This window comes from Phaenicophaeus curvirostris, chromosome 5 (genome assembly GCF_032191515.1).
Source record: "Phaenicophaeus curvirostris isolate KB17595 chromosome 5, BPBGC_Pcur_1.0, whole genome shotgun sequence".
Taxonomy (NCBI): Eukaryota; Metazoa; Chordata; class Aves; order Cuculiformes; family Cuculidae; genus Phaenicophaeus; species Phaenicophaeus curvirostris.
In genome coordinates this window covers 28030036-28057359 of record NC_091396.1, presented here as the reverse complement: position 1 = coordinate 28057359, position 27324 = coordinate 28030036, and the positions used below count along the sequence as shown (strand labels likewise).

General features: G+C 44.1%; 1 protein-coding gene and 1 long non-coding RNA gene across 3 annotated transcripts in view; both read right to left on the bottom strand.

Annotated features, from left to right (window-relative positions):
• LOC138721247 (uncharacterized) overlaps positions 1-27324 on the bottom strand; it is a 238913-nt gene that overhangs the window by 24074 nt on the left and 187515 nt on the right. The window lies entirely within an intron of this gene.
• C1QTNF4 (C1q and TNF related 4) lies at positions 1899-25826 on the bottom strand. Of its 2 annotated transcripts, none has more exons than XM_069858113.1 (2): positions 25745-25826; positions 1899-3542 (listed from the first exon to the last, which is right to left on the bottom strand). In XM_069858113.1, exons 1-2 carry the CDS (start codon positions 25809-25811, stop codon positions 2434-2436), a joined length of 1176 nt encoding a protein of 391 aa, XP_069714214.1. In that variant the 5' UTR covers positions 25812-25826; the 3' UTR covers positions 1899-2433. The 2 variants fall into 2 exon arrangements, with proteins under 2 accessions (XP_069714214.1, XP_069714215.1); XM_069858114.1 differs by lacking the exon at positions 25745-25826 and adding an exon at positions 24368-24519 and having other exon boundaries at positions 1906-3542.

Here is a 27324-nt window from a genome sequence, read left to right as displayed (position 1 = left end):
CATGTATTAATTTTTATTTTTTTAAAAGCAACCTGAAAATGTATGTATTCCACGAACCTTTCTAGTACTTGCATATTGTATTTACACACATGTATTGCTTTGTGTCAGCTATCACTTTGGAATACATTTCCTTACATCTCATTTAAATTCTTAAGGACTGTGACCTAGTTATTCCTTCCGTAGATTTCTATGAAGCTTATTTGTAAAGCTATGGCTCTTCACTAGCCAAACATAACAAATGCCCAATCTCTATCCTCAAACTCTTTTCTGCATTACACATTGCAATGTAGAATTAAATAAATTTAATTGTCTGCTAGGTAGAAGTTTGGTATTTTTGTTTGTTTCTACTAGGTTTCCCACTGCCATTGTAGGTACACTAATTTTGAACATTCATGGCATATGCTTAGATTATGGGATCCATAATTCCTTTTCTATCAGTATACTTTCAATTCTCCATGCTCAACAAAGCAGGCATGTGTGACATTCAAAGTGGGAACTGCTAGCTTTTGACCTAGTTAATCTTTTTCCAAGTCACTGCTGCCCAACAGATGGAGAGGAGAAATGGTGTGGCAGGAATAAGAAGCTTGGAAGCAAGATGCCTCTGAGAATGGGTTTTGAGGTCAGATTGGGGCTATGACAGGAGAACAAAGATTTATGCAGTTCATAAAGCAGGTTGGTTGTTGCCCCTCTTTGCTGCCTCAAGGATGTAGGAATTGAGATTGACACTTTATTTGAAGCATCACTTCTAGTAAACTAGTGTGCCAACCAATTTCTTCCAGTCTTACATACCTCCAATATCTTCCCTTCATCCTTTTCCTAAATATGCCCTCAGTCTTTAATGTCTAGTATATGTATGGAGTGACGGAGGTAGGGAGAGGCTGCAAACAAGTGCAGTTTGAGAAGAAATTATCAAAAGGCTGAGATAGGATGGCAGTACTGCATGACAATATTGTTTCCTGGAGGATATGTGGTCTAGGCTACATGAATGTCTGGATAAAGGTTGAGGGAACTGGCTTGGCGACTCAGATGCAAATGCATTGGTTTAAATCCAGGATATTGCTAGGATCAGTTTAAGACATTGCTATCTGTTGAGCAGATTATAAATTAAACTCCAGTGATGTCACAAAGTTTCGTGCATGCTCAGGATGATGCACTTTTGCAGTTAATGTATTTTGGGAAACAAATGAGGGTTTAGCTCAATTGAAAAAGCACCAATTGCACTACAATGAAGCCTCCAGTCTTCTGCTTTCCTGCTACCCACTCAGTGGTTCCTGCCATCAGTCCTGACTGCCCTGTGAAAACACACCAGTGCTCTCAACACACCAGTCTCTCTACAGCAGTACTAGGGCTTGGTGGAACAGTGTGTAAATTATCACTGGAACACAGATGCTGAAAACAACTCTTAATATTACCTTTGATCCTGTTTGCACCAGGTCACCAAAACAGCACATAGCAGGTTAGCAATACCCTTGTATTCAAGGAACTAAGTTCTGGAGAATGTGATGCCCCTGCAGTCAACACTGCTATTGCATGGCATGATACAGCTCACACCTACACATTATGAGCCTGCTGCTGACCCAAATATTAGGAGATCGTAAAATAGATTTTTTATTCTTCTTATTTACTGTGCTTCTGAACTTTCAGAGCACGGTCTGTTCACAGATTTGAGCCTTCATCCCTTACCACAAGTGTTAGAAGTCTACTTTTTTTGTTTATTTCTAATTATATTAGTTTTAATAAGTGGAAGCTGGTATTCTCAAACATGGCTTCTTGATTTCATCAATGTCAGATTAAGAAAAACACCAAATATTGTGAAACTTGCAATGAAATCATAAGAGTTATCAACACTTTCACACATACGAATGATAAAAGAGTGTACACAGAGAGATTGGCTCAGTAACACATATTGCAGCTTGTATGATCACCATGCTTTTTTGTCTCCTGAACTGGCACCTCAGCCAGTGACAAGTGCACAAGTCTCACAAATAGCAATGAATTCCAATCTCAGAAGATTTTACATCCTTCGTATTTTTATTACATTAATTTTCATTACATTTATTCCCTCCCCAGATATGCAAAGTAAGTCATTACATCCTTTGCTTTCTGGATGCTGGGGATCTGCAGTAACATTACTGCAGTGGTTCTCTGATCCTCAGCATCTCACTACACTGCCCCACCCCTGCCCCAAAACTACCTCATGCTTTATGCTTAAATCGAACACCAACACAGGACACACACATACAACCGGTAGAGACCTTTCTATGTATGAACGGCAGACACAGTAGTGGCCCTACAGGCAGGGCACAAGCGTGCAGCATATGGAAAGCACTGGACACATGATAGCATGCTCAGAGTAGAAGAGGATATTTGAAGAGGAGCTATATCCACGTTTGTGGCACCTTGGCTTTTCTTATGCTCTTTTCCCATTTGCATTTAATTATTTGACCCTTGGGATGAGCTGGCACCTGGAAGCCATGTTGTCTGAGCCTCTGGGTAGATCAGGAAGCCTGTGAAGGTGATGTACTTGCCATGGTTACTGTAGGCACCATAGCCATCGTGCTGATGGCTGTAGAGCCAAACGGTGTCCCCATACTGCAGAGGCAGCATGATACTCTGGCTCTGCATCTCCCGCCTCTTGGAGTGGTTGTCATCATAGATCATGGCTTGCACCTCATTGTGGTTCTTCATAAGTTTCACTGACATAGTCTTAAAGGGCATTTTGCCAATGGTGAAGGAGAAATAGTATGCACCAGGTATACGGCATGAGAAGATGCCAGTGGAGGAATTGAAATCTTTTCCAATGTTCACAAATTCTGTGTCGAATGTGATTGGCTCATGCTGGGTTTGCTTGTCATCCGTCCCCAAGAGACTTTGTGTGCGGGCAACAGAAAATGCAGAACGAGGGTCTTGTTCCCTGCTTGGTTGATCAGATAACACATGTTGCTGTAAAGCTTTGTTCTGCTCCCCGGGAATTTGCTGAATGGTGTGATGATGTGGGCCCAGCTCTTGAGAGCTAAGAGCATTCTGGGAGAAGGCAGAAGCGTCTGGATAGATTAGGTAGCCATTGAAAGTTGTATAGGGGCCCACATTGCTGTAAAGAGCATACTTGGGGTCTCCATGTAAACGCAGCCAAACTGTGTCACCGTAGTCAAGCTGAAGCATGGCACTCTGGCTGGCTACCTTCCGTTCCTTGCGGTGATGTTCATCATACACAATCACTTGGACCTCATTCTTGTTTCTCATCAGCATGACAGACAAGTTTTTCTTTGGGTATTTCCCAACAGTGAAGGAGAAGTAGTAGGCTCCAGGGATCCGGCAGCGGAACAATCCAGTCTTTGGATCAAAGTCATTGCCAATATTCACATACACTTTGTCAAAGGTAATGACCATCTCAGAGCTCCCTTCCATGCTGCTGGTTCTGGCCACAGAGAAAGCAGAGCGAAATTCGGTTCTGGTGTCTGCTGGGAAGCCATCTGTAGGCAGGAAAATCATGCAGCAAAGGAAGCCAAACAGGAGCTGAACCTTCAGTGTCATCATTGTATCTGAAAAGAAAAAGATGCATATTTCATCAGGAATCCCATTAATTTCTAGCTCATACTCCAGCTGAAAGGCAGACATGAATCTTGCTAAATCGACATGAAGGTTTATGTCAAAATTCTGAGAATTTTCAGTGCATTCTCTGATCCTTGTTGGACCATACCTCAGATCCCAGCACCATTTTGATATTTTCCTAGTGAATGCTGGACCTTTTACCCTGTACTCATAGGAAGAAAAAGAATCTTTTCTTTTGAAATCCTGGCTATCCTACAGCTTGTCTGCAAAACACTGTGTTGCTCACAATGCAGAGGGATCTCAGAGCTTGCTGGGACTTTGCCAGCAAGCCCTTTTGTAGTGCTTCTTTTTTTCATAAGACCCAGGATGAAACAAAGCCCTACACAGATCCTGTATTATACAACTGAAATACAGTTGAAGGGCAGGGAGAAGATGACATGCTGTAGAGAGTTCCATGCAGATGCCATTGCCTAGTACTGCACTAGCTGTTTCACAGGATGAGGAAGCTGGAAGCCAAATAAGTTGGTAGAGCCCATTATTCAGACAGACTTCACCATGAATCTCTGAAGAGTATAAAGAAACTAGAAGAGGAGGGAATGTTTAGTGAAGGAAAGAAGACAGTGGAGAAAATGAATGAATTTTTTTTAAAAAAAGGAAAACAAAAGATATATAAAAGGCAAGTCTCCCAAAGTATAGAGCTCCTGAGAGAGAACTAAAATGCCAAAAACAGGAGAACAATTTCCTATCTGGATAAAAGACCAGAGAGAAAGAAACTCCTTTGAACCTTAAAAAAAGAGGGATAAGTTAGAAGCTAATGGGATTTTCTGCTTCTAGTTTCTGTGTTGTGGGTTTTGGTTTTTTTTTTTTTTTGGACTGAGGCCAAAAATCGTCTATTAGTGCTTTCAGGCTGAAAACAAAACTGCCAGTCATTCCACCAAGAAGCTTCTCTCTCTGTCACCTCTCTGTGCTTATTAAAATATCATTCACACTGGAAGGCAATTGCCTGGTTTTCAGTCTGCCCCATCTGTCACCCCAGAACTGGTGCCTTCCCAGCCTGCAATGAATTCACAGATCAACAGAACAGGAACAAAATATGGTACTCACTGGCAAGAGGGGTGAAGACAAATCCTGAATTAAAAAGTATAACGGGGTAAATATTTGAATCAACTGGGATGGCCTAGTAACCAAAGTAAAGCAGAGATAGGTTTGCCAATAAACTTGGAGGCACAGCTGCTATTCAGAGGGACCTAGACAGGCTGGAGGAATGGACTGAAAGGAAATTCAACAAGGATGAATGCAAACTCCTATACCTGGGATGGACAAACCTTGTGTGTTGGTACTGGCTGGGGAGCACTGCTACTGAAAGGGACCTATTAGTCCTGGAGAACAATAATTTATACCTGAGCTAGTGCTGTGCCCTGCAAGTAATGAAGGCTAACAGCACCTTGAGTTCCATCATCAGAATGTAACCACAGGCAGTGATTACTCTCCTTTAGTTGGCACTTGAGCAACTCCAGAAGAGGGCAGCAGAGATGGCTGGGTCAGGACCACCTGCCCTATGAGGAGAGGTGGAGGGAACAGGGCTTATTTAGCCTGGAGAAGAGAAAGCTTTGTGGGGATCTAGTAGCAGCCTTCCAGTACCTATGAAGACGTTACTGAGACAACAGTTCTTCACTACTGTGCATGGTGGGATATAAGCACAGAATACAAGCAAAATAATTTCATATTAAAGGCAATTAAGAATGGAACAATTTGCCCAGAGAGATTGTGTCCCGACAAGGGATGGCGCCCTCTTGGACCTACTGTTCGTGAACAGGGAAGGCCTTGTGGGGGATGTGAGGTTTGGAGGACGCCTGGGGCAAAGTGATCATGAGATGATAGAGTTCTCAGTGCAGGGTGAGATGAAGAAGGACGTTAGCAGAACAGTCATGCTCAACTTTCAGAGAGCAGACTTTGGACTGTTCAGAAGGCTGGTCAGAAAAGTCCCATGGGAGGTGCTCCTTAAGGGCAAGGGAGTCCATGAGGGTTGGGCACTCTTCAAAAAGAAACTCCTAGCAGCTCAGGAGAAAGCCGTCCCCATGTTCCTGAAAAGTAACCAGTGGGGTAAGAAACCAGCGTGGTTGAGTAGGAAGGTCCTGAGAGACATCAATAAGAAGAGGAAGGTCTATGAGCTTTGGAGGAAGGGGCAGGCATCCTGGGTGGACTATAGGGAGGAAGCGAGAACATGCAGGGAAAAAATCAGGAGGGCTAAGGCCCAACTAAAAATCAGATTGGCCAAGTCTGTGAAAGACAATAAAAAATCTTTCTACAAATACATCAACAGTAAAAGGAGCACTAGGGAGAATCTCCAGTCCCTACTAGATGCAGAGGGAACAACAGTAACATGGGATGATGATAAGGCTGAAGTACTCAATGCCTACTTTGCTTCAGTCTTTAATAGTAAGGAAAGTGGGAGTGTTGGTCGACAGCCGACTGAACATGAGCCAGCAGTGTGCCCAGGTGGCCAAGAAGGCCAATGGCATCTTGGCCTGTATCAGAAATGGCGTAACCAGCAGGTCCAGGTAGGTTATTCTCCCTCTGTACTCAGCACTGGTGAGACCACACCTCAAATACCATGTTCAGTTCTGGGCCCCTCACCACAAGAAGGATGTTAAGGCTCTGGTGTGTGTCCAGAGAAGAGCAACAAAGCTGGTGAAGGGGCTGGAGAACAAGTCTTACGAGGAGTGACTGAGAGAGCTCGGGTTGTTTAGCCTGGAGAAGAGGAGGCTGAGGGGAGACCTTACTGCTCTCTACAACTACCAGAAGGGAGGTTGTGGAGAGGAGGGAGCTGGCCTCTTCTCCCAGGTGACAGGGGACAGGACAAGAGGAAATGGCCTCAAGCTCCTCCAGGGGAGGTTCAGGCTGGACATAAGGAAAAAATTCTTCACTGAAAGGGTCATTAGGCAATGGAACGGTCTGCCCAGTGAGGTGGTTAACTCGCCTTCCCTGGAGGTGTTTAAGGTGCAGGTGGATGAGGTACTGAGCAGCATGGTTTAGAGATTGGTGGGAATGGTTGTACTCGATGATCCGGTGGGTCTCTTCCAACCTGGTGATTCTATGATTCTATGAAATCTCCGTCCTTGGAAGTTTTCAACACCAGACTGGATTTAGATGTGAGCAACTTGGTCTGGACTCTGTGTTGTCTCTGCTTTCATCAGGAGTCTGGACTAGAGACCTCCTATGTCATGACTCTTGATTCTATAACTGATTCCCATAGTTGCTGCCTTCTCATGGTTAAAAATTCACTTGATACTAAACCTAGCCATGACACTTAAATGGAACTAACCAGCTAACTGCAGGTCTGACAATCTTTCATCCAGGAAATTAATTTTAGAAAGTATTTTCAATGGAACTATTAAGCCATAGCTAATAGCCATGCATATTCTTCCATGGTGTCTTTATTTTTCCTTACTTTGCCATTTAGTTTGTGAGGTCTTCAAGGCAAAGATTCTATCTTCCCAAGTCTGTACAGTATTCGATCATTGCTGCCATTTAAACAATACTAATAGACCCTTACATCATACCAAGAACTAAACACCAAACTGTTACACAGTGAGCTCAGCCTCTGGTTCAGCCGTATTATTTTTGCAGAGTGCTACATCTAGCACGGCAGGCTCATTTTATCTTCCAACTCAGAAAAACAAGCCCTGAAGGCAGACTTAAAAGGCTATTAGATGTTTCTGATTTATACTCATCCATTATTATTCCAGTGATCACCATGGTGTGGCTGCACGGAGAATCAGGATGACTGTGACATGGCTGTGTGGTCTTGAGACAAGGAATGACAGGAAAGGATTTGGCATTTGCATTTTTAGCCACACTAACCAGCCTGGTTCTAAAGCACTGCCTGTGCTCCAGAGCTCGCTCAGTGTATCCAGGAAACAGGAAATATACTGCAAGCATCTCACTGCTGTCCAAAACCACATAAAAAGACAAAACAGTTTAATAAACTCCGCAGAGAATCTAGCCTGGTGTTCCTTCAAATGACCACCATCCTTGTTTTGTTCCAAAGCTAATTTCTCTGTAATACGGTCACTTATTAAAGGTTGGATCATTCAGTTACAGTTGCAAGGACTCTCCGCTGCTGCAGTCCTTTATTTAATAATCTCTTCCCAATAACTTTCTGGCAAACCACTTAAATAAGGCAGTTAATTATACTGTGTTTCCATTAGCGAGTTGTTTCCTTGACAGCTCCCACTCACCACTTTCAGGACTATTTATGCTCTTTATCTTTTTAAAGTAATTTAGAAGGTATCTAATGACTGCCTCTCACACTAAACCTGTCTAAGAATAATTTGCCAATCATTAGAAAGACTCAGCTGCCTAAGGGCTGCCATAAACAGGCAACTCACAACAACTCTTAGACTTGAGTATTAGTGTAAGTTAAGTCTGAAAGATAAAGTTTCCAAAATGCTCTATTGCTACCTCAGCAAATTCTTTTGGTGCCCAAGTCATTAACTGGGATAGGTTTCTTCCAGCAGGGAAGCGATAGCACCAGGGATGTGAGGCTGGCCATGGACAATGTCGTATCAGTGTAAGTCCATGCTATGGCATAAGTTTTAAAACTGCAGAGTGAGGTAAAATAGCTAGGCTAGAAGTGAAAAGTGGATCTTCAACATGGGTCATGCAAGTGTCATACACAGCACTGTGTTATTCTCATTACATTTACATAGGAATCAGGGCCCTTTGTCTCCTCCCCTGCCATTCCTTACTGTGGTAACACCACAGAACTATGCAATGAAGCTAGGCAGACTCAAGGGATAAACAAGGTATGTTACTGCCTTCATACTTGGCAGTACCGACAAGGACAGCAGTTCACAGGGAAGAAATCAAGCAACTAATTTTGGAACAGGGGGTACAAAACACATGATAGAGCTAAACAGCTCTCAAAGGCACTGACATTAAATTAATGACCTGTAATGCTGGGGCTAAAATGGTAGTGACTCACGGAGCAGAACAGGACTTGCAAATCATTTTTGAAAAGAAAGAGACAGAATTCACCATCTGCATGACCCAGGAAACTTTAATAGCCTTGTGTTTGCTGGAGGTAATTTTTCTGTCCTGGAAGAGAATCAATCCACCATGCCTCTCGTTCTTGTGGGAGACTTCAATCTTCCTGATATCTGCTGGAAGAACAATAGAGCAGAAAGGAAGCAGTCTTAGGAGGTTCCTGGAGTGCATGGAAGACAACTTCCTTGCACAGCTGGTGAATGAACCAACAAGGGAAGGTGCCCTCCTGGACCTGCTGTTTGTAAACAGAGGAGGCCTTGTGGGGGATGTGGCAGTAGGTGGATGCCTAGGACAAAGCGATCATGAGATGATAGGGTTTTCAGTTCTAGGTGAAGTGAAGAGGGTGGTTAGCAGGACAGTAGCATTAAATTTCCAGAGGGCAGACTTTGGACTCTTCAGCAGGCTGGTTGGTGAAGTCTCATGGGAGACAGTACTTAAGGGCAAGGGAGCCCATGAGGGCTGGGAGCTCTTCAAAAAGGAAATCCTAGCAGCTCAGGAGAAAGCCATCCCCATGTTCCGGAAAAAAAGCTGGCAGGGGAGAAAAACCGCTTGGTTGAACAGAGAGATCTTGAGTGATATCAAGAAGAAGAGAAATGTTTATGGGCTCTGGAAGAGGGGACAGGCCTCTTGGGTGGACTACAGGAGGGAAGTGAGATTGTGTAGAGAAAAAATCAGAAGGGCTAAGGCTCAACTAGAAATCAGATTGGCAAAGGCTGTGAAAGATAACAAAAAAATCTTTCTATAAATATATAAATGGTAAAAGGAGGACTAGGGAGACCATACAGTCCCTACTGGACGCAGAAGGAACAGTGGCGGGGGATGAGGAAAAGGCTGAGGTACTTAATGCCTTCTTTGCCTCAGTCTTTAATAGTAAAGAAAGTCGTTCCGTCTGTGTACAACCCCAGGAGCTAGAGGAGCAAAATGAGGCTCCCATGATCCAAGAGGAGGTGGTCAGAGCCTTGCTAGCCCAACTAGACACCCACAAGTCTATGGGGCCGGATGGGATTCATCCAAGAGTATTGAAGGAGCTGGCGGATGTGCTGGCCAAACACCTTTCCATCATCTTCCAACAGTCCTGGAAGACTGGGGAAGTCCCACTGGACTGGAGGCTGGCTGACGTTGTGCCCATCTACAAGAAGGGTTGCAGGGAGGACCCAGGAAACTACAGGCCTGTCAGTCTGACCTCAGTGCCAGGGAAAGTCATGGAACAGGTGATCTTGAGTGCTATCATGAAGCACATGCAAGAGAACCAGGTGATCAGGCCCAGTGAACATGGGTTCACAAAAGGCAGGTCTTGCCAAACAAACCTTATCGCCTTCTATGACAAAGTGACTCGGCTGCTGGATGAGGGAAAGGCTGTGGATGTGGTCTTCCTGGACTTCAGCAAAGCCTCTGACACAGTTTCTCACAGCATTCTGCTTAGGAAACTGTCAGCCTCTGGCCTGGACAGGCGCACACTCTCCTGGGTGGAAAACTGGTTGGATGGCCGGGCCCAGAGGGTGGTGGTAAATGGAGTTAAATCCAGCTGGAGGCCAGTGACAAGTGGGGTTCCCCAGGGCTCAGTGCTGGGTCCAGCCCTGTTCAATGTCTTTATCAATGACCTGGATGAAGGCATTGAGTGCACCTTTAGCAAGTTTGTGGATGACACTAAGCTGGGTGGAAGTGTTGATCTGCTGGAGGGTAGGGAGGATCTGCAAAGGGATCTGAACAGGCTGGACCACTGGGCAGAGTCCAATGGCATGAGGTTTAACAAGGCCAAATGCCGGGTCCTGCACTTTGGGCACAACAACCCTGTGCAGTGCTACAGACTAGGAGAAGTCTGTCTAGAAAGCTGCCTGGAGGAGAGGGACCTGGGGGTGTTGATTGACAGTGACAGAACATGAGCCAGCAGTGTGCCCAGGTGGCCAAGAAGGCCAATGGCATCTTCGCTTGTATCAGAAACTGTGTGACCAGCAGGTCCAGGGAGGTTATTCTCCCTCTGGACTCGGCACTGGTGAGACCACTCCTCGAATCCTGTGTTCAGTTCTGGGCCCCTCACCACAAGAAGGATGTTGAGGCTCTGGAGTGAGACCAGAGAAGAGTAACGAAGCTGGTGTAGGGGCTGGAGAACAGGCCTTATGAGGAATGGCTGAGAGAGCTGGGGTTGTTTAGCCTGGAGAAGAGGAGGCAGAGGGGAGACCTCATTGCTCTCGATAACTACCTGAAAGGAGGTTGTAGAGAGGAGGGTGCTGGCTTCTTCTCCCAAGTGACAGGGAACAGGACAAGAGGGAATGGCCTCAAGCTCCGCCAGGGGAGATTTAGGCTGGACATTAGGAAAAAATTTTTCACAGAAAGGGTCATTGGGCGCTAGAACAGGCTGCCCAGGGAGGTGGTTGAGACACCTTCCCTGGAGGTGTTTAAGGCACGGGTGGACGAGGTGCTAAGGGGCATGGTTTAGTGTTTGATAGGAATGGTTGGACTCGATGATCTGGTGGGTCTCTTCCAACCTGGTTATTCTATGATTCTATGATAAAGAAAAATCAGCTGATGATATATTAATCACCAGTGGAAAGACAATTAGTTTTACTCTTCTACTGAAACCCAGGTGTTTACAAAAAGACTTTCAAGAACAGAAAGGTCACCCATTTCTAAACTTGCAGGTCAGATCTTCTTGTAAAATTCACAAGGGTCTCCTTTTTATTCCAAAATATTAATGAGCTAGATTGCCTAGTCTTACTTTAGGCAAGAGTTCTTTCATTTCAGTGGGAGTTTTACCCAGAAGATCACTGAAAAATGACATACGAAGCAAAAGCGAAGCAATGCAGTTGATTAACTGTTAGTAAAAGTTCTTTAAACCCTGTTAACAGCAAGAGCAAAGCCCTGTTCTTTCTAGCTTTGACTCTAATATTTAAGGACAGCTACAAATATTTCAATTATTTGAATCAGTGAAAGCCTGTGTAATGAACTCAGTTAGCAAGACGTTTCTTCCCCTGATACCACATACTGCCTGTTCCACTCATCCAATAGAGATTAAGAGCATTAGATAAAGATGCAAATACATCACTTCTTCCAACATCAAGGAGCAATTAATTGTAGCAGATCTTCAAAAGCAAAATCTGTACAGAGAGTCCTGTGTGACAAAATCAAGGATTCATTTATGGCTCTGGCATTTCTCTGCTTTTGGTGAATGTGGGTTTTTGTACGCTGGAACAATCCTGAGAGGTAAAACATTGTCTGAAGCCTTCAGGATGCTTTTTTGGAAACGATAAGCCACACTTTTAATGACAGAACTTAATGGCATTAATATAGAAAGTACTTAATTTTAAATGTTTCCTTGAGTCAAGGGGGTCCTTTAACATAACAAACCAGCTTCTGTGTACTTAAAGATCTGTGGAGAGACAAAAATACTTTTGAAGTGCCTCAACTCCAGCCATATTCAGGAAAAAGAAATGGAGAGACTGTATTTTGGCATAAGCCTCTAATGTTAGCCTGCACTTCAGAATACTAATTAAACCTGTTTCGTCCCTACAGAAGTCCTAACAACTCTGTTTAAGCTAAAATGATGATACATAAGAGGATGCGTATTCACTGATTAAAATGAAGATACGATAGTTCTGACATTAAGATTTTTCTTCCTGTAACAGCATTCCAGGAACTTTGTTTGAAGTGCCAGGGTGATACACAGTGTCTTCTGTTTGGCTACTACGTATATTTAAAAATATATTAATTTAGACAGACAAAATGGTGCTTTAGTAGAGAAGATGGCTGAGTAAACTCTGGGTGGGAGCAAAGAATTATTCTAACAAACTAATGCTTTAAAATGTAATATATATTTTTTTACATCCTTTCTAAATGAACAAATTACACAAATCCAACTCTCCATCACATACACACTCCTTAAACAAACAAGACTAAAAACTATAAAGAAAAGAAACATACCCTAACACTGATCATGAGTGGAAGAACAGAAAACATTTTAGTGCATTGGAGTTTAAACTGTAGTTCACAAAATGTGTTCAATGCTATCAAGTTGTCCTGTACACAAAGTTAAACAAACCATTGATAAGCCATCATTGAAATCACACCAGCAATAAGCAGTGAAAAAAAATAGCTACTGCTGGGAATGAGTTCTGTGATAAATGATTTCCGTGACTGCATAGGGCAGAGCAGACTGGAAACCACAGCTTGAGAAAACCCTGAGTCTGTTGCTGCACAGTGTTATCTTTACACATAAAACACTGAGACCATTTCAACAGTAAGAATTTTTACATGGACCCAGTTGCAGTTACAGTAGTGCCACAGTGCAATCTTCTCTTTTACCACCCCAAACCTAATTTCCTTTCTTAGTCTGGTTCATGTGTGCATTTCTTTCTCCTGGTGTGTATAAGTGATGCTGAGCCTGTGGAAAAGGGCTTTGATGCAGATCTGACTTCTCCAGGAGGAACTAGATTGCTGCACCAGAAGGCAGATCACACTGGCATAAAGGATTAACAGAGACAGTCTGGCCTGGAATACCAGGGGGTATTTTGATAGGTATAAGAAAGTAACTGACAGCATATATCATAAAGATCTCAGTTAAGACTGAGAGAGTGGAAGGCCCCCAAAGGCTGCCTGGCCAGTGCAAAAGCTAGCTCTAGAGAGAAAGACACCCAGAGAATAGAGTACAGGGTAAGTTCATTGTTCCAGGTGGCTGGGCTAGAAGCCATGTAGTGGGAGTCCTGGATTTTTTGCTTTGGCTGTGGAGGCAAAACCATACGAAGCACAAGGATGCTGCCTGACAGACTGCCCCAGCAACAGACCCATTGGAATGACAGACGGCTTATGAGAAGGCATGCTGAGCACAAACACTGCAATTCCAGCTATTCCAAAGGCAAATGGGAAACCATCAGTTAAAAATTAACATGACTTAGTTACAAGGATGATTTTATTTTAAGCTTCTCACCTGGTTTAAGACATTTAAACTATGGTAGTCGGCAAAGAAGCTGGTAGCGTGGACTCTGTAGAACAGCTTTTAAAGGACAGCTTTTAAACAGCTTACAGTCTAGAAGACATAAGACACAGGTACTAGCAAGCAAATGTATAAGATTTCTTACTTTTACTGTGCTATTATATAGTCTGGGAAAAAAAAACCAACCCAAACCTTGCAGATTTAAAGGTGCTAAAATGAAAGAGTGAGCAAATAAGACAGTTCCATTTCATCATCTGACCAGCTGGTTCCCAAGAACCAATGAAGCATGAGATTTTTTTAAACCACATTTTCCTCCATGTTTCTAAGTACTAGTTTCCTTCAATTCAGCTGCATGAGTATTTTCACCCTCAAATCACGCAGATCAGAAGAGGAGGTTCCTATGCTGTTGTGAGAGCTGATGCCCTAATTGTATATTTTCTTTCAGTCCCTAGTTATAACAAACACTTACAGACATTAAAAGACATTTCATCAGGATGAGAGTAAGTATTCCATTTAAACACAGGCCATGCTTGGCTTTCCTCCCTGTTCCATATTGCCACTTGGATCGACATGTCTACAACTACCTGAAAGGAGGTTGTGGAGAGGTGGGTGTTGGTCTCTTCACCAAAGCGATAGGTGACAGGACGAGAGAGAATGGCCTCAAGTTGCACCAGAAGTTCAGGTTGGACATTAGGAAAAATTTCTTCACAGAAAGGTTTATCAAGCACTGGAACAGGCTGCCCAAGGGTTGAGTCATTACCCCTGGAGGTATTTAAAAAACAGGTAGATCAAGTGCTTAGGGATATGATTTAGTAGTGCACAGGTACGGTTGGACTTGATGACCTCAAAGATCTTTTCCAACCTAGCGATTCTATGATTCTAAGATTCTATGACATGCCCAGTCATCCAGCAGACTTGTCAGGTACAGCACCATCAGTTGAGAAAAATCTTGCAGTGTTTCTTTTGTGTTCTCCTCTTGTCCCCTCACTAAGAATGAAAATAACTGTTGATAGCAGGTTTATTTGTCCAGGAACTAATAGGAACCAGTGGAAAATGCCAGGCATGAAGGTGCACTAAATAGGAAAGTAATTTTGACTGTCTATACAGTACAGGAATCACAACTTTTCTGTTTCATCTTCCTGTTGAAGACTATTGTACATGAGACTGTGGAAAACATAACAGATATTGGAACCTGTGGTGTACTTTCAAGGTTTGTTCATTGTTCTCCCTTTAATGATTTTACAACCTCAATTTAATTTCTGTGAGTCTGTGCTCCTGCACTTTGTTTCACCCAATTTATGATTTTAATTTAACTACTACATAAGGCCCAAATAAATAGTATATAAAAAAGAAGTTTTAGATTTTTCTTGCCTATTTTCTTCTCCAGCTGCATAGCCACACCTTCTCATTCTCTCTTTCATTTGACTCAGCACATAATTCTCATTTTTCCTGGAACTCTGTGCCTGCAGTTGTTGCTTATGATCTGTCCCCCCACTCACTGGAATGCTGCCCTCCAGTCATTGCTTTAAGACCTGCCACATCACCCACCTGAGTAAAACCTAGCAGGTTCTTGCTGGTTCATCATCAAATCACAAGTTAGGATGAGTCTGTGAAGTCCAGAAGACATTCCCTAAAGGAATTAATGGATAGCTATGTGCCAGCTGGCATTACATGCGACAACAAAAATGCTCATGCCTGAGCTCACTGACTGCAAAGAGCTGATTTAGCACTGCAGCCAAAGATATTCACATGTTGGCTAACTCTGTTCCCCTTCTTGATTACCTGCAGTTAACAGAAAACTTACAGAAAGGATGAGATTCAGTTCCCTTCATTTGATAGAACCACTGGTAGCAATATGCTTCATCAGTGAAATCATAATTGCTTTGGTTTTTGTTAGTCTATCGAATGCTGCACTATAACACACTTTGAGAAAATGTCACTGGTATTTTCCAACAGTAGGCTTCACAAATCCATCTGAAAAAAACCCCTATCTGTACTGGGGCCTACAGGAATGCTGCTTTTCTAGGGAGATTTTTCTTCTTGACAGGTAAGGCAGGAAAGCATGCTGTCTTTTAACATCTGCCACCACACTTAGCCAGAAAAATCACATTCAATTCTTTTCATGCCCTGCTGTTTCATTACTGTGAAGATACTCAGGGAATGCTGAGAATTGCACTGCAGTGCTGCTCTTCACTGCCAACATGCTGCAACATCTCAATTTGGAAATTCACTGAGCTCTAGTTTAGTGAAGAAAGTGATCAAAGACATTAAGATCTGTGTATCTTCCCTCCCTGCTCTGTCATCTTCCTTTCTGCTGCTCCTGCTGCTGGGTCAGGACACAGGCCTGGAGCTCAAGAACTGAGAAGAAACAAGCCTCGTGCTCAACACCAAAGTAGAGGCTAGTATTATCCCAGGGTGAAAACTTTGCTCTGCCAAACTCTGTTTGGGGAAAGGAAGGTGTCAAAGTACACATATGCTAATGAACTTTTCTTCCAGTTCTATTCTCTAACTATCCAACAGACAATCCTACTGCTTTCATACTGAATCATTGCATGTGACTAGCCCCGTTTTGTTGCCAGACAATCTCTCGAGACCCAGACTTACAGTGGGTGGTACAAGAGCTCTAGATCAACAATGAAATTCTGCAATACACATAGTGCTCTTCAGTATCAGCTGATTTTCATGACACAGGTCTATCAAATTCTCATCCCAGTAGCAGTCTTTCTTTTATATCTACATACACAGAGCTAAAAGTAGCTAAGTAAGCTAGCAAAGGCAGTCATTGTCATGTTTGTTAATACTGACCCTTCACAATCAATAAAATGCAGTTCCCCATTTCCAGCAGTCTTTCGTGCCTAATGCCTGGTAACGACACCTCTCTGAGGAATGAAGACTGGAACCTGGGGCCTTTTATTTTTTTAGCCATTTTACTAACAACTGTTTCTCAGAAGGCTGTAGCTGGTGCAAATGAGATACCCCAAGGCTGTGAATTGATAGCTAATATCTTTAGGAAACCCCCAGGTTCAGCTTCCAATTTTAAAAATCTGAGTATATTTTGGTCCATGAATTTAATCAGCCTGCCACCTTCTTCAACAGGGAGCTGTGTATTTCCTTCCTTAAGCCCTGTACAAGTCAAGTTTTCAGAGGTTTGCTATTGAACTTGGATTTTTCTGTGATAATCTGACATGATGGTGCTGCTGCGTACTACTGCACTGGATGGAGGGACAGAGAAGCAATTGCTGAACCACCTCCTCAATACACACATAGTTTTACAAAGTTTTCCCATATCTTTCTCTATAATGTTCCCAATACTTAAAAAATGCCAGTCCCCTCATAATGACAGTAGAAATATTTGTGTGACTATTTCTGTAAAACTCCATCTGCACTGGGAAGCTGCTGGTAAAAGGCTTTGCCATTACCATTAAAAAGTGCTGCTGGACACTGCTGTTCATTCATCAGTTCCTCATTCACAGTGAGAAAGCGCTCAGAGCCTGTCAAGTTTTCACAGATTCCAGGCTCATCTGCGTGACCAGCCAGTTTCCTCCCAGGCAAAATTGCCTTTGACAGCTTGAAGTGCTGCCTCTGATTTTTGCTTATAGGAAAGGAATTTTTCTAAAGCACTGAAATAACAACTGCAGCACCCCACTGGCAGGTTTTACACAACTTTTAGACCCTAACTGGACATAATATAATAGAAAAAAAGATAATTCATAGAATAATAGAATCACCAGGTTGGAAAAGACCCATCAGATCATCGAGTCCAACCATTCCTATCAAACACTAAACCATGCCCCTTAGCACCTCGTCCACCCGTGCCTTAAACACCTCCAGGGAAGGTGGCTCAACCACCTCCCTGGGCAGCCTGTTCCAGTGCCTAATGATCCTTTCCATGAAAAAATCTTTCCTAATGTTCAGCCTAAACCTCCCCTGGTGGAGCTTGATGCCATTCCCTCTCGTCCTGTCCCCTGTCACTTGGGAGAAGAGGCCAGCACCCTCCTCACAACTTCCTTTTTTAGGTAGTTGTAAAGAGCAATGAGGTCTCCCATCTGCCTCCTCTTCTCCAGGCTAAACAACCCCAGCTCTCTCAGCCGTTCCTCATAAGGCCTGTTCTCCAGCCCCTACACCAGCTTCGTTGCTCTTCTCTGGACGCGCTCCAGAGCCTCAACATCCTTCTTGTGGTGAGGGGCCCAGAACTGAACACAGGATTCGAGGAGTGGTCTCACCAGTGCCGAGTCCAGAGGGAGAATAACCTCCCTGGACCTGCTGGTCACACAGTTTCTGATACAAGCGAAGATGCCATTGGCCTTCTTGGCCACCTGGGCACACTGCTGGCTCATGTTCTGTCACTGTCAATCAACACCCCCAGGTCTTTCTTCTTCAGGCAGGTTTCCAGCCAGACTTCTCCTAGTCTGTAGCACTGCATACGGTTGTTGTGCCTCAAGTGCAGGACCCGGCATTTGGCCTTGTTAAACTTCATGCCATTGGACTCAGCCCATGGATCCAGCCTGTTCAGATCCCTTTGCAGATCCTCCCTACCCTCCAGCAGCTCCACACTTCCACCCAGCTTAGCATCATCCGTAAACTGGCTAAAGATGCACTCAATGCCTTCATCCAGGTCATTGATAAAGACATTAAACAGGGCTGGACCCAGCACTGAGCCCTGGGGAACCCCACTTGTCACTGGCCTCCAGCTGGATTTAACTCCATTTCCCACCACTCTCTGGGCCCGGCCATCCAACCAGTTTTCCACCCAGGAGAGTGTGCACCTGTCCAGGCCAGAGGCTGACAGTTTCCTAAGCAGAATGCTGTGAGAAACTGTGTCAAAGGCTTTACTGGAGTCCAAGAAGACCACATCCACAGCCTTTCACTCTCCGGTAGTCGAGTCACTTTATCATAGAAGGTGATCAGGTTTGTTTGGCAAGACTTGCCTTTCGTGAACCCTAACACGAAGGATATGGCTGGTCTGAACTGTTATGCAGACACAATTTGAAGCAGGCTTGGATATGACTACATTGCATTAAACACGCAGTTCATACAGGCAGAATAATACACAGTTCATACAGGCAGAATAATACGCAGTTCATACAGACAGAACTATACTGTGTTGCAATAGCCAACACAGTTTGTTCACAACCACACTGAGAAATTTCAGCCATGTACCCTATAACAAAATGTTCACATTCAGTTCACAATTCGAGTGAGGGCTCCCTCTACACAAAGTCTTTCAGTTCCCTGCCTTCCCTCTAGCTGCTTCTAACATCTTTCCTTTTCAAGACAATTACCAAAAGCTTCTAACAGAGGAGATTATCATCTGCAGAACCCTCTCCAGCATGTTCATTTGTTTTCTGCCCAGCTTGTCCCAGAGTTCCTCCAAAGTATCCTACAGAACAACCTCTCCACCTTGTTGCCTCCTCCTATTAGTAAAAACTATATTTTTGACATCATATATCCTCTGCTTTATCTCCTTCCAGAACCACTGTATTCCTAAGATGAATGTCCTTTATTATCGGGTCACAGTAAGCCTCCTTTTGCATATCCTTTCTGTCTCCCAAATAAAACTGATTTTCATACACAAATATGAGAAGTAAAGAAAGCAAAGGGAAGAATGCGAGAAGGGGAGATGAATAAACTCAGGCAAAGCAATACAAGCTATCGTGAAACACTGGTCCGTCATTGGGTGGAAGGAATGTAAATTTACTTTGAAATATCTCCTCACAGAGATCCAGTGTTTTATCACCAAGCACAGGGAACTGTCTGTTCCATTTATATTAAACAATATATGTTAAACTATGAATACCACAGGACTTAGTTTTCCTCTCCCTGGAGAAAAACCTAAAAACATCAATCGTAGAACTATGCTTTATTTTATTCCTAATCTGAATTCCATTATTTTATTTCATTTTATCTCTAAAAAAGTACTCTTGTACTGTGGTCTTGCACTCAAGGAGTAAAATACTAGAAGAGCTTGTATTTTCAGTTCAGATCATTTTGCTAACTGCTAATCCTCATTAGTTTTTCTTCTTCCATATAACTGTTTTCAGCATTCACACAGTCAAGCATCTGCTCCAGGGAAATCAGAACATCCCATTCCCTATGTCTTCTGCAAAAAAAAAAAAAAAGACATCTTTCAACCATCTTCTAGTAAGCTCTTACTTTTCTTTCAGGCTTTTTTCAGAAAATGCTACTCAGTGTTCATGGCGCTGTGCTACCCTTTGACATCAGATGAACATCAGAACAGGGGCCAGCAGATAGCTTACTTCATTTACATGAAATGAACATGTTGTTTCAGAAAATGATAGAAGAATGGTGTAAGATGACAAATATTCCAAGGTGCTTTCCCATGATAGGATCACTAATCTAATTTCATTCTTCACAGATAATTGTCTAACTTGTTCTTAAAATAACAGAGTCTTCACAATCTCCCCAGACCAAATATTCAACAGTTATTATTATCCTAGGTCCCAGAAAATTATTCCTCTGGTTTAAAACCCTCTTTCTTTTTGCTACTTCATTCTTTCTGCTTCATCCACCATAAGCCCAAACAAAAGGTCATTCCCTCCCCTGTTTTGTTTCTGCAGACTGCCATTTTCCCCTGACAACTCTCTGGTCTTTGGGCTAAATGATTTCAGTTATTTTAGATTTTTCAGGTCACATTTTTCTGGGCTGTGATGAGTCCTGCTGCCATTCTCTGGCCTCTCTTTGACTGAACTGCATCTGTTTCAAAGTGTAACAATCAAAACTCTGCACAGCCTCCAAGCTGAGGCTTTAGCAATGCTGAACAGAGCAGGAAAATTGCTTCACATGTCTTGCAGGCTATAAGTCTTTTATATATCCTAGCTAGATGTTTGCCTCCATTTGCAACATCATGACATTGACTCATGTTCAGCTTGTGATCTACCATAACACTTGCATTCTCTTCTGTGGAGTCGCAACATTAACTTCTTTCTTCTGCTTATGCAGTTGACTGTTAGTGCCTTATTGTAGTACCTTGCTTTTATCCCTACCAAATGTCACTCGGTTCTTTTCCTAGCAGTTCGTCCAATTTGTTGGAATAATTTTGAATTCTAATCTTTTCCTCCAGCATATTTCAAGTCTCACAGTTTTATGTCCCTGGCAAATGTGATAAACCCACTCTAAGAAAACACTGAACAAAAGCAGATCAGGACACATGGACACAGCTATTATACCAGTTTTAAACATCTTGTGGCCTCTCTGAAGGACTAGCACAGTCTAAAAGCACACAGATTATGAGCTCTGAATCTTCTGATATTACTTAAAGAAGATCTTCCTGTTCAGAAAATCATGTTTACCCAGTTTATAGACTCCTTCACTTGCTACACCCTGTGCCTCACTAAAGCAAATATTTACATTAATGTGGAACCATGTTCAACTTTTACTTAAAAAACACCACAAATTAAATTTGTCATTTAAAAATGACACTTTTATGTCACAGATCTCTTTTAATATCTAACATGAACAAAAGCCGATTGTGTTATAACATGCTGGAATACCGAAACAATAAAAGCAAAAGATGAGACCAGCTCTCTTCATAGACTTAGGAATATATATTAGAAATGTCATAATTTATTACATTCATTGTAGTTAGAGAAACACACACTGGAAAGGATGCATGAAGGCAGCTAGTTGATTTCAACAGACTCAACAGTTTCTTTGGATCTGCCCTTGACCAAAGGACTGCAAGTTCCTTTCCTCAGAGCTTGAATGCCAGCCATGGCCACAAGCAGGCACATAACAGATAGTAAGCCTTTGTGTACATAGGAATAAAGATGATCTAGTATTCCTTCTGACAACAGTGACTTGACTCTCTCATCTGGCTCTGGCTGTCATTCCAGTAACTGCTGTGACAGTCTGCCCGGGTTCCTTAACCCAATACGGACGGTTTTCCTGGCACTCTGTCCAAGGCCCTGGCACAGCAGAAAACATGCATGGGATTAATTACCAGCTGGAGAGTAAAGAGGGTGAAAGAGAACTTTACGAATTTCTACCGTTTCCCAATGGGGCCCTAGTAATCAATTATTAGCCTCTGAGTTAGCCACTTACTGCTCACTCATTGATCACCTCCTGATTCTGGCTGTGTTACCTCTGCTGGAAATCCCAAACCTTTGATAAGAGGCAGTGGGAATCCCTCCTTTGTTCTCTAACCTGCCTGGAGGACTCATGCAAGTAGAGAGAGGTTTTACAGGGACAAGAAAGCACTCAGGAGGAGACAAGGAATCAACAAGAAAGCCAGCAGCACAGCAGATGTGTATTATTAGCTTATCTCATTTCAGCATCAGGTGAATTTCCTTTCCTGGGATAAGGTCAAAGGAAAAGGTAAAGGAAAGCTGAAAGGAAAAATGACATCCTGACTTTATTTCTGGGCAATGGGATCTATACCAAATTTCTGGATGTCAATCAAGAAATAAGAGCTGAAGCTTTTAATCTCTACTGGGTGATATTCAGCACCAGTCTTTCAAACATTGCATGATAAACCATCAAGTGGTTAAGCCTTAATGTGTCTTCCAAGACAGCACAAAGCCCCCACAGACTAGTCAGTAAATTGTTTTCTAAGGAAAGTGGAACATCATTTTCCTTACCTTTGCAAGTTGGAGTAGAACATACACGTCATACTTTGGACTTTTAAAAGGATGGGTGAATGGAAGCGTTCAGGAATAAAAGACACAAAATCCTAACATCTGACTTCAGATGCTGGTAACAAAGCCCTAGGCTTCAGCATTTTTAAGGCTCTAGCAATTGTAAGCCCTAATTTTTGCTCCATTGTCATGCCTTAGAGTCAATGTAGATGGAGTTGTTTCTCATCTGGGAATAGTATATTCTCAGAGGTATTCTCCAACTTGGAAAACTACCATCATATCAGATTAGCTCATTCAATGCTCTCTGCCTATAACTAGCCATGAGAATATGGAAATGTTAGCAGAATGACAGTAATCACTTGGAGGCTCACTGCATGTTCACCTTCCACTAGCCCTCCCCTCTGTTTCTTTTGGTTTTCATATTACTGGGTGCTACGCACAGAAGGTTCAAACTTTTTTGCCATTTTACACCTCAGACATATGACATTTCTCTGCATTCATTTAGATAACTGTTGGATACAAGAGTGAGTATTCCAAGAACTGGCAATGAACCGTCCGCCTTGCTGCTGTTCAGAAATATGCTGATTATTAAGATAGCTATCATACACCTACTTGGCTACAGGTCACAGAACAGTTAACCTTTATTTCTGTAAGTATAGCTGCTGCCATTGTGGATCCACACAGCCTCCTGTATTTGGAAAACATGAATGGCTTTCAGTTTATCAACGAGCACTCTGTGGACGACTTAGCACAAAAATAAATAACAAACAGGATTCCAAGTTTTTCCGCCAAATCTCTAGTTCCAATGTATTTAATATCTGTACCTGTTTCTTCACCTACAAAACCTCAGTTGTCTACCACACTGACAAATTATCAGATTTAAATCCATTTGATGTTGAAATGAAGGGTTCTCCATTATGGAGACCAAACGTACTTTGATAGTGTTGCTTCTTCCAGATGTAAAACAGGAAACTCACTTGTAGAGCCTAGTCCACTAACTGTTCAGTACTCTGAATTATGGCTTTTACAGGGGAACAGAAGGAATGTAGAGGGTAATATTGCCCAGCTGGGAATCCTCATTCTTCCTTGACATACCTTTTACTGCTATAAATTAACCCTCCAGAATGGCTAGACAAGCAAACAGCTGCATATGCCTATACAGGATTGCAGCCCCATTGGCAAAGTATTTCAAAGTCTTGTTACACATCATGTCCTTGGAGAAGAGAGACTGCAGAAGGTTGCAATAGCATCAGAATGAATAATTGAAGCACGGCTCATTCAGTATGTGCATTAACCAAAGGGTCACAATGCTGCCTTCTTGTCAGCCGGCAGCGCAGAAACTCACCAAGCGTCTGACAGAAACATCATCTAGAGATGCTGACCCAGTTCCCTGGGAGCTTTCAGGGAGTGGGTTGAGGAGATGACTGTAGGATTGCCAAGTATACAGAGAAGGATTAAGCTAGATTTTCAGACAGAAAATTGTACATAACTGAACCAGTCGCATACAGTGCTCTTGGGAAAACCCTTGGGACTCAGTTCCCACAGGAAACTAGAGATCCATGCAAGATGAATGGTATTTCTAAGAAACTGCCCCTGTGGGAATTTTCCAGGATGCCCTTCCCCATGGCCGGCCCCCGGAGGTTCTCTAACCGCCGCTCCACGCTAAGCGGGGCCAAAATTCCCTATCACCTAAACTCTAGCCATCTCATATTTGGAACAAAGCCGTGGGAAGGGGGAAACTCGGGCATTTCACTCTATTGTCCAGCCCGGAGGAACGCGAGCTCGGGCATCGCAGTGCATCCCGAACGCAGCAGAGAGCCCTGACGACCCCGGCCTCCCCGCATCCCCCGTGTATCCCTATCCCTGCATCGCCCCAGCGCATCCCTTGCCCCACAATCCCCGCGCACCTCTCTCCCCGCATCCCCGCGCACCCCTTTCCCCGCATCCCCTTCACACCTCTCTCCCCGCACCCCCGCGCACCCCTTTCTCTGCATCCCCTTCACATCTCTCGCCCCGCATCCCCGCGCACCCCTTTCTCTGCATCCCCGCGCATCCCCCCGGCATCCCCCACCCCGCATCCCCCTCGCATCCCCCGCGCACTCGCGGCCCCACATCCCCGCGCATCCCTCGTCCCGCATCCCCCGCGCATCCCCCCGGTATCCCCCGTGCATCCCTCGTCCCGCATCCCCCGCGCATCCCTCTCCCCGCATCCCCGCGCACCCCGTCCCCTCCCCCGCCGCGGTACCTGCTGCTGCCACCCCGCGGGGCGGCTCCGCGGCGGGGGCGGCGGCGGCGCGGGGCTGAGCTGACTGCGCACTGGCAGCCGCGGCGAGGAACGGGGCGGGGAGGGGGGGAACGCGGGCACCCGGGGCTCCGGCGCCGAATCAGGGACGGGAGGAGGGCCCGAGGGCGGGCGGCAGAGGGGAAGGGGAGGAGGGCGAGGGGGCTCCGAGCCTCGGCGCGGACGGTGGTGCCCGTGGGAGGGGTGGCGCGGGGGGAAAGCCGGGATGGGCGCCTTCCCGGGAGGGGAGGATGCTGGAAACCGTTCGCCGAGCGATTACGCGCCGCCAGAGTCGGTGTGGGAGAGGGAACGGAGTTAGTCCAGACTAAACGGTGTCACTGCGGGAAACGATGCGCTTTTGGCTAGCCGAGACCATTGCTCGTGTCTGACCTTCTTCCCTTGTTGATCTGTGAGTCCGAGAACTTGTCTATAGACCGACGGTGTTGTTTGACCCAACGGAGGTCGTGTCTCTCTCTAGAGAGAGCCTGGCTTGCCTTAGATCATCACCTGACAACAGCGGGGCTGCTGCTTGCTCCTTTGAAGGTCGGCATTGATTTTTGCTGACAGCAAAATAGCAGCCGTTTCACAGCACTCTTCTATGTTGAAGAGCAAATTTGAGGTTTTGTAAAGTGTGTTTATTGTTAGCCATGTAAAAATGATGTTGACTTCCACAAAGAAGATGTAAAGATCCGAAAGTTTAAAAAAGGAGTTCTAGCTCTCCAGCACCAAAAGTCTTTCACCTGAACCCACCTGCTTTGGGAGAAATTTAAATGCCAGTGTGCTCATCTCAGAGAAGGATGTTGAGGCTCTGGAGTGTGTCCAGAGAAGTGCGATGAAGCTGGTGAAGGGGCTGGAGAACAAGTCTTATGAGGAGTCGCTGAGGGAGCTGGGGTTGTTTAGCCTGGAGGAGGCTGAGGGGAGATCTTACTGCTCTCTACAACTACCAGAAAGGAGGTTGTGGAGAGCAGGGAGCTGGCCTCTTCTCCGAAGTGACAGGGGACAGGACGAGAGGGAATGGCCTCAAGCTCCACCAGGGGAGGTTCAGGCTTGACATTTTCATGGAAAGGGTCATTGGGCACTGGAACAGGCTGCCCAAGAGGGTGGTTGAGTCACCTTCCCTGGAGGTGTTTAAGGGATGGGTGGACGAGGTGCTGAGGGTCATGGTTTAGTGTTTGATAGGAATGGTTGGACTCGATGATCTGATGGGTCTTTTCCAACCTAGTGATTCTGTGATTCTGTGAGTACAGAGGGGGCACCTAGTAATACTTCTCTTAGAGCATGGTCCAGTCTTTGATGCCTTGTGTTGGCATGCTCTGCTTTCCAATCTCCACCTCCACTTACCCCTCCTGTGGCAGGCATCAGAACTTTCCCCTGTTGCGGCAAGTGCTGGACTTGTGCGCTGACACATTTGACTCAGTTTTCACATAACCTCTTCCCACTTCTCTCCCTCCCTCACGAGGTGTCAGAACTCAGGTGCATCCATGTGCCAGTCACAAGACTGATCCCCACAATAGACAGTGAGAGAATGAAAAAAAGAAAAAGGAATAGCTTTCCTCAGAGAGGAACAGGACTGACAGATGGAATATCCAGAAAGTAATTTCCTCTTTAGTGCAAGGATGTGATTTATAGCATAAGAACTTCTTTCCATTCTTTTCCCCAATAGCATGTCTAACGTGGTGTGCAGATCAGTTTAAATACCTGCCACTATGCAAATCTTCCTTAGCCCTCTACCCACTGGTGGCTACATTTGTCCCTATGATATATTTTTTTTCTTCTCCCCTCCTCTACAGAGCAAATCAAAGGGGATCATAACAAGCAGAAGGAGACATGACAGAGCAGAGTTAGACTAACCCTCACGTGGTTCTGGTAACAGCTGTCAGCTGAAGACAGTATTGTGGATGGGCTCACATCCAGCTGGTACTGCTGGCTAAACACATTCTGTGCTCTCTTAACAGCTTCTTTACACATTTCAAAGGGCAGACTACTAAACACCCCATTTTCCACTCCTGTAGGAATGAATGGACCACTGGCTCCCAGCAGATGGGAATGCTCACCTTGACCAAAACCCAGACAAATGTATTCCTTTTAATCATCTAGCCATGATAACAGTGATGAGTAATTTATCAAGAATGTGATAGAACTGCCATTGTAAACTGCCACTGGGGTAAAACAGCTTAAGTACTGAGATCCTCAGTATTATAAACTAGGCATATACTTTTTATTGTCCTGTGTAATCCAGATGAGCTGTGCTCTGTTCTGCCTCTGTGACTTCTGCCTCTGTCTCCATCAGTTTTTCTCTCTTGCTGGGGCAATACTGCTACATGCCTTCTACCCAGTAGCAGTGAGTGGATTTAATCATCTTCCCTGGAAAACTGTTGAAACAGAGCAGAGCTGCCTTATCTGTGGGTCCCTAAGAAGGAGGCAGGAGAAGGTAGATGTTTTTGTGAAGGAAAAATAATACACTTCTCAAAAACAGAGAAGGGAAGAAGGAAAAGTGCTAGACCTCCTAGTGCAATCTCATACTGTTGCCTGCACTGCAGATGAAAGTCTTCCCCATAAGGACATATCCCTTAAAACACCATGGATGAACCAGGATGCTTTTTTTGGTGTTAGTGTCATAAAAATTCTCATGGCATAACTCATTACTAAATGGCAGATTTAGAAGTATAAGAATCAGTGTTAAAAAAATCAGTACAAGACTGCAGATAAGAGGATGCTCATATTTTTTTTTTTAAATAAAACTGCTTTCAGTCAGTTGCACTCATTTACACGTATTTCACTCATTCACTTCTGCTCACAAGCATCAAGAGGTGTGTCTGAGTGTGTGTGAGTGTGGCAAGGGGGTGACACAAAAGACAGGGGACACTATTGAGTCCTGGGTGTGTTTTTTTAGGTTTTTCTGGATCAGGCACAACAAAATA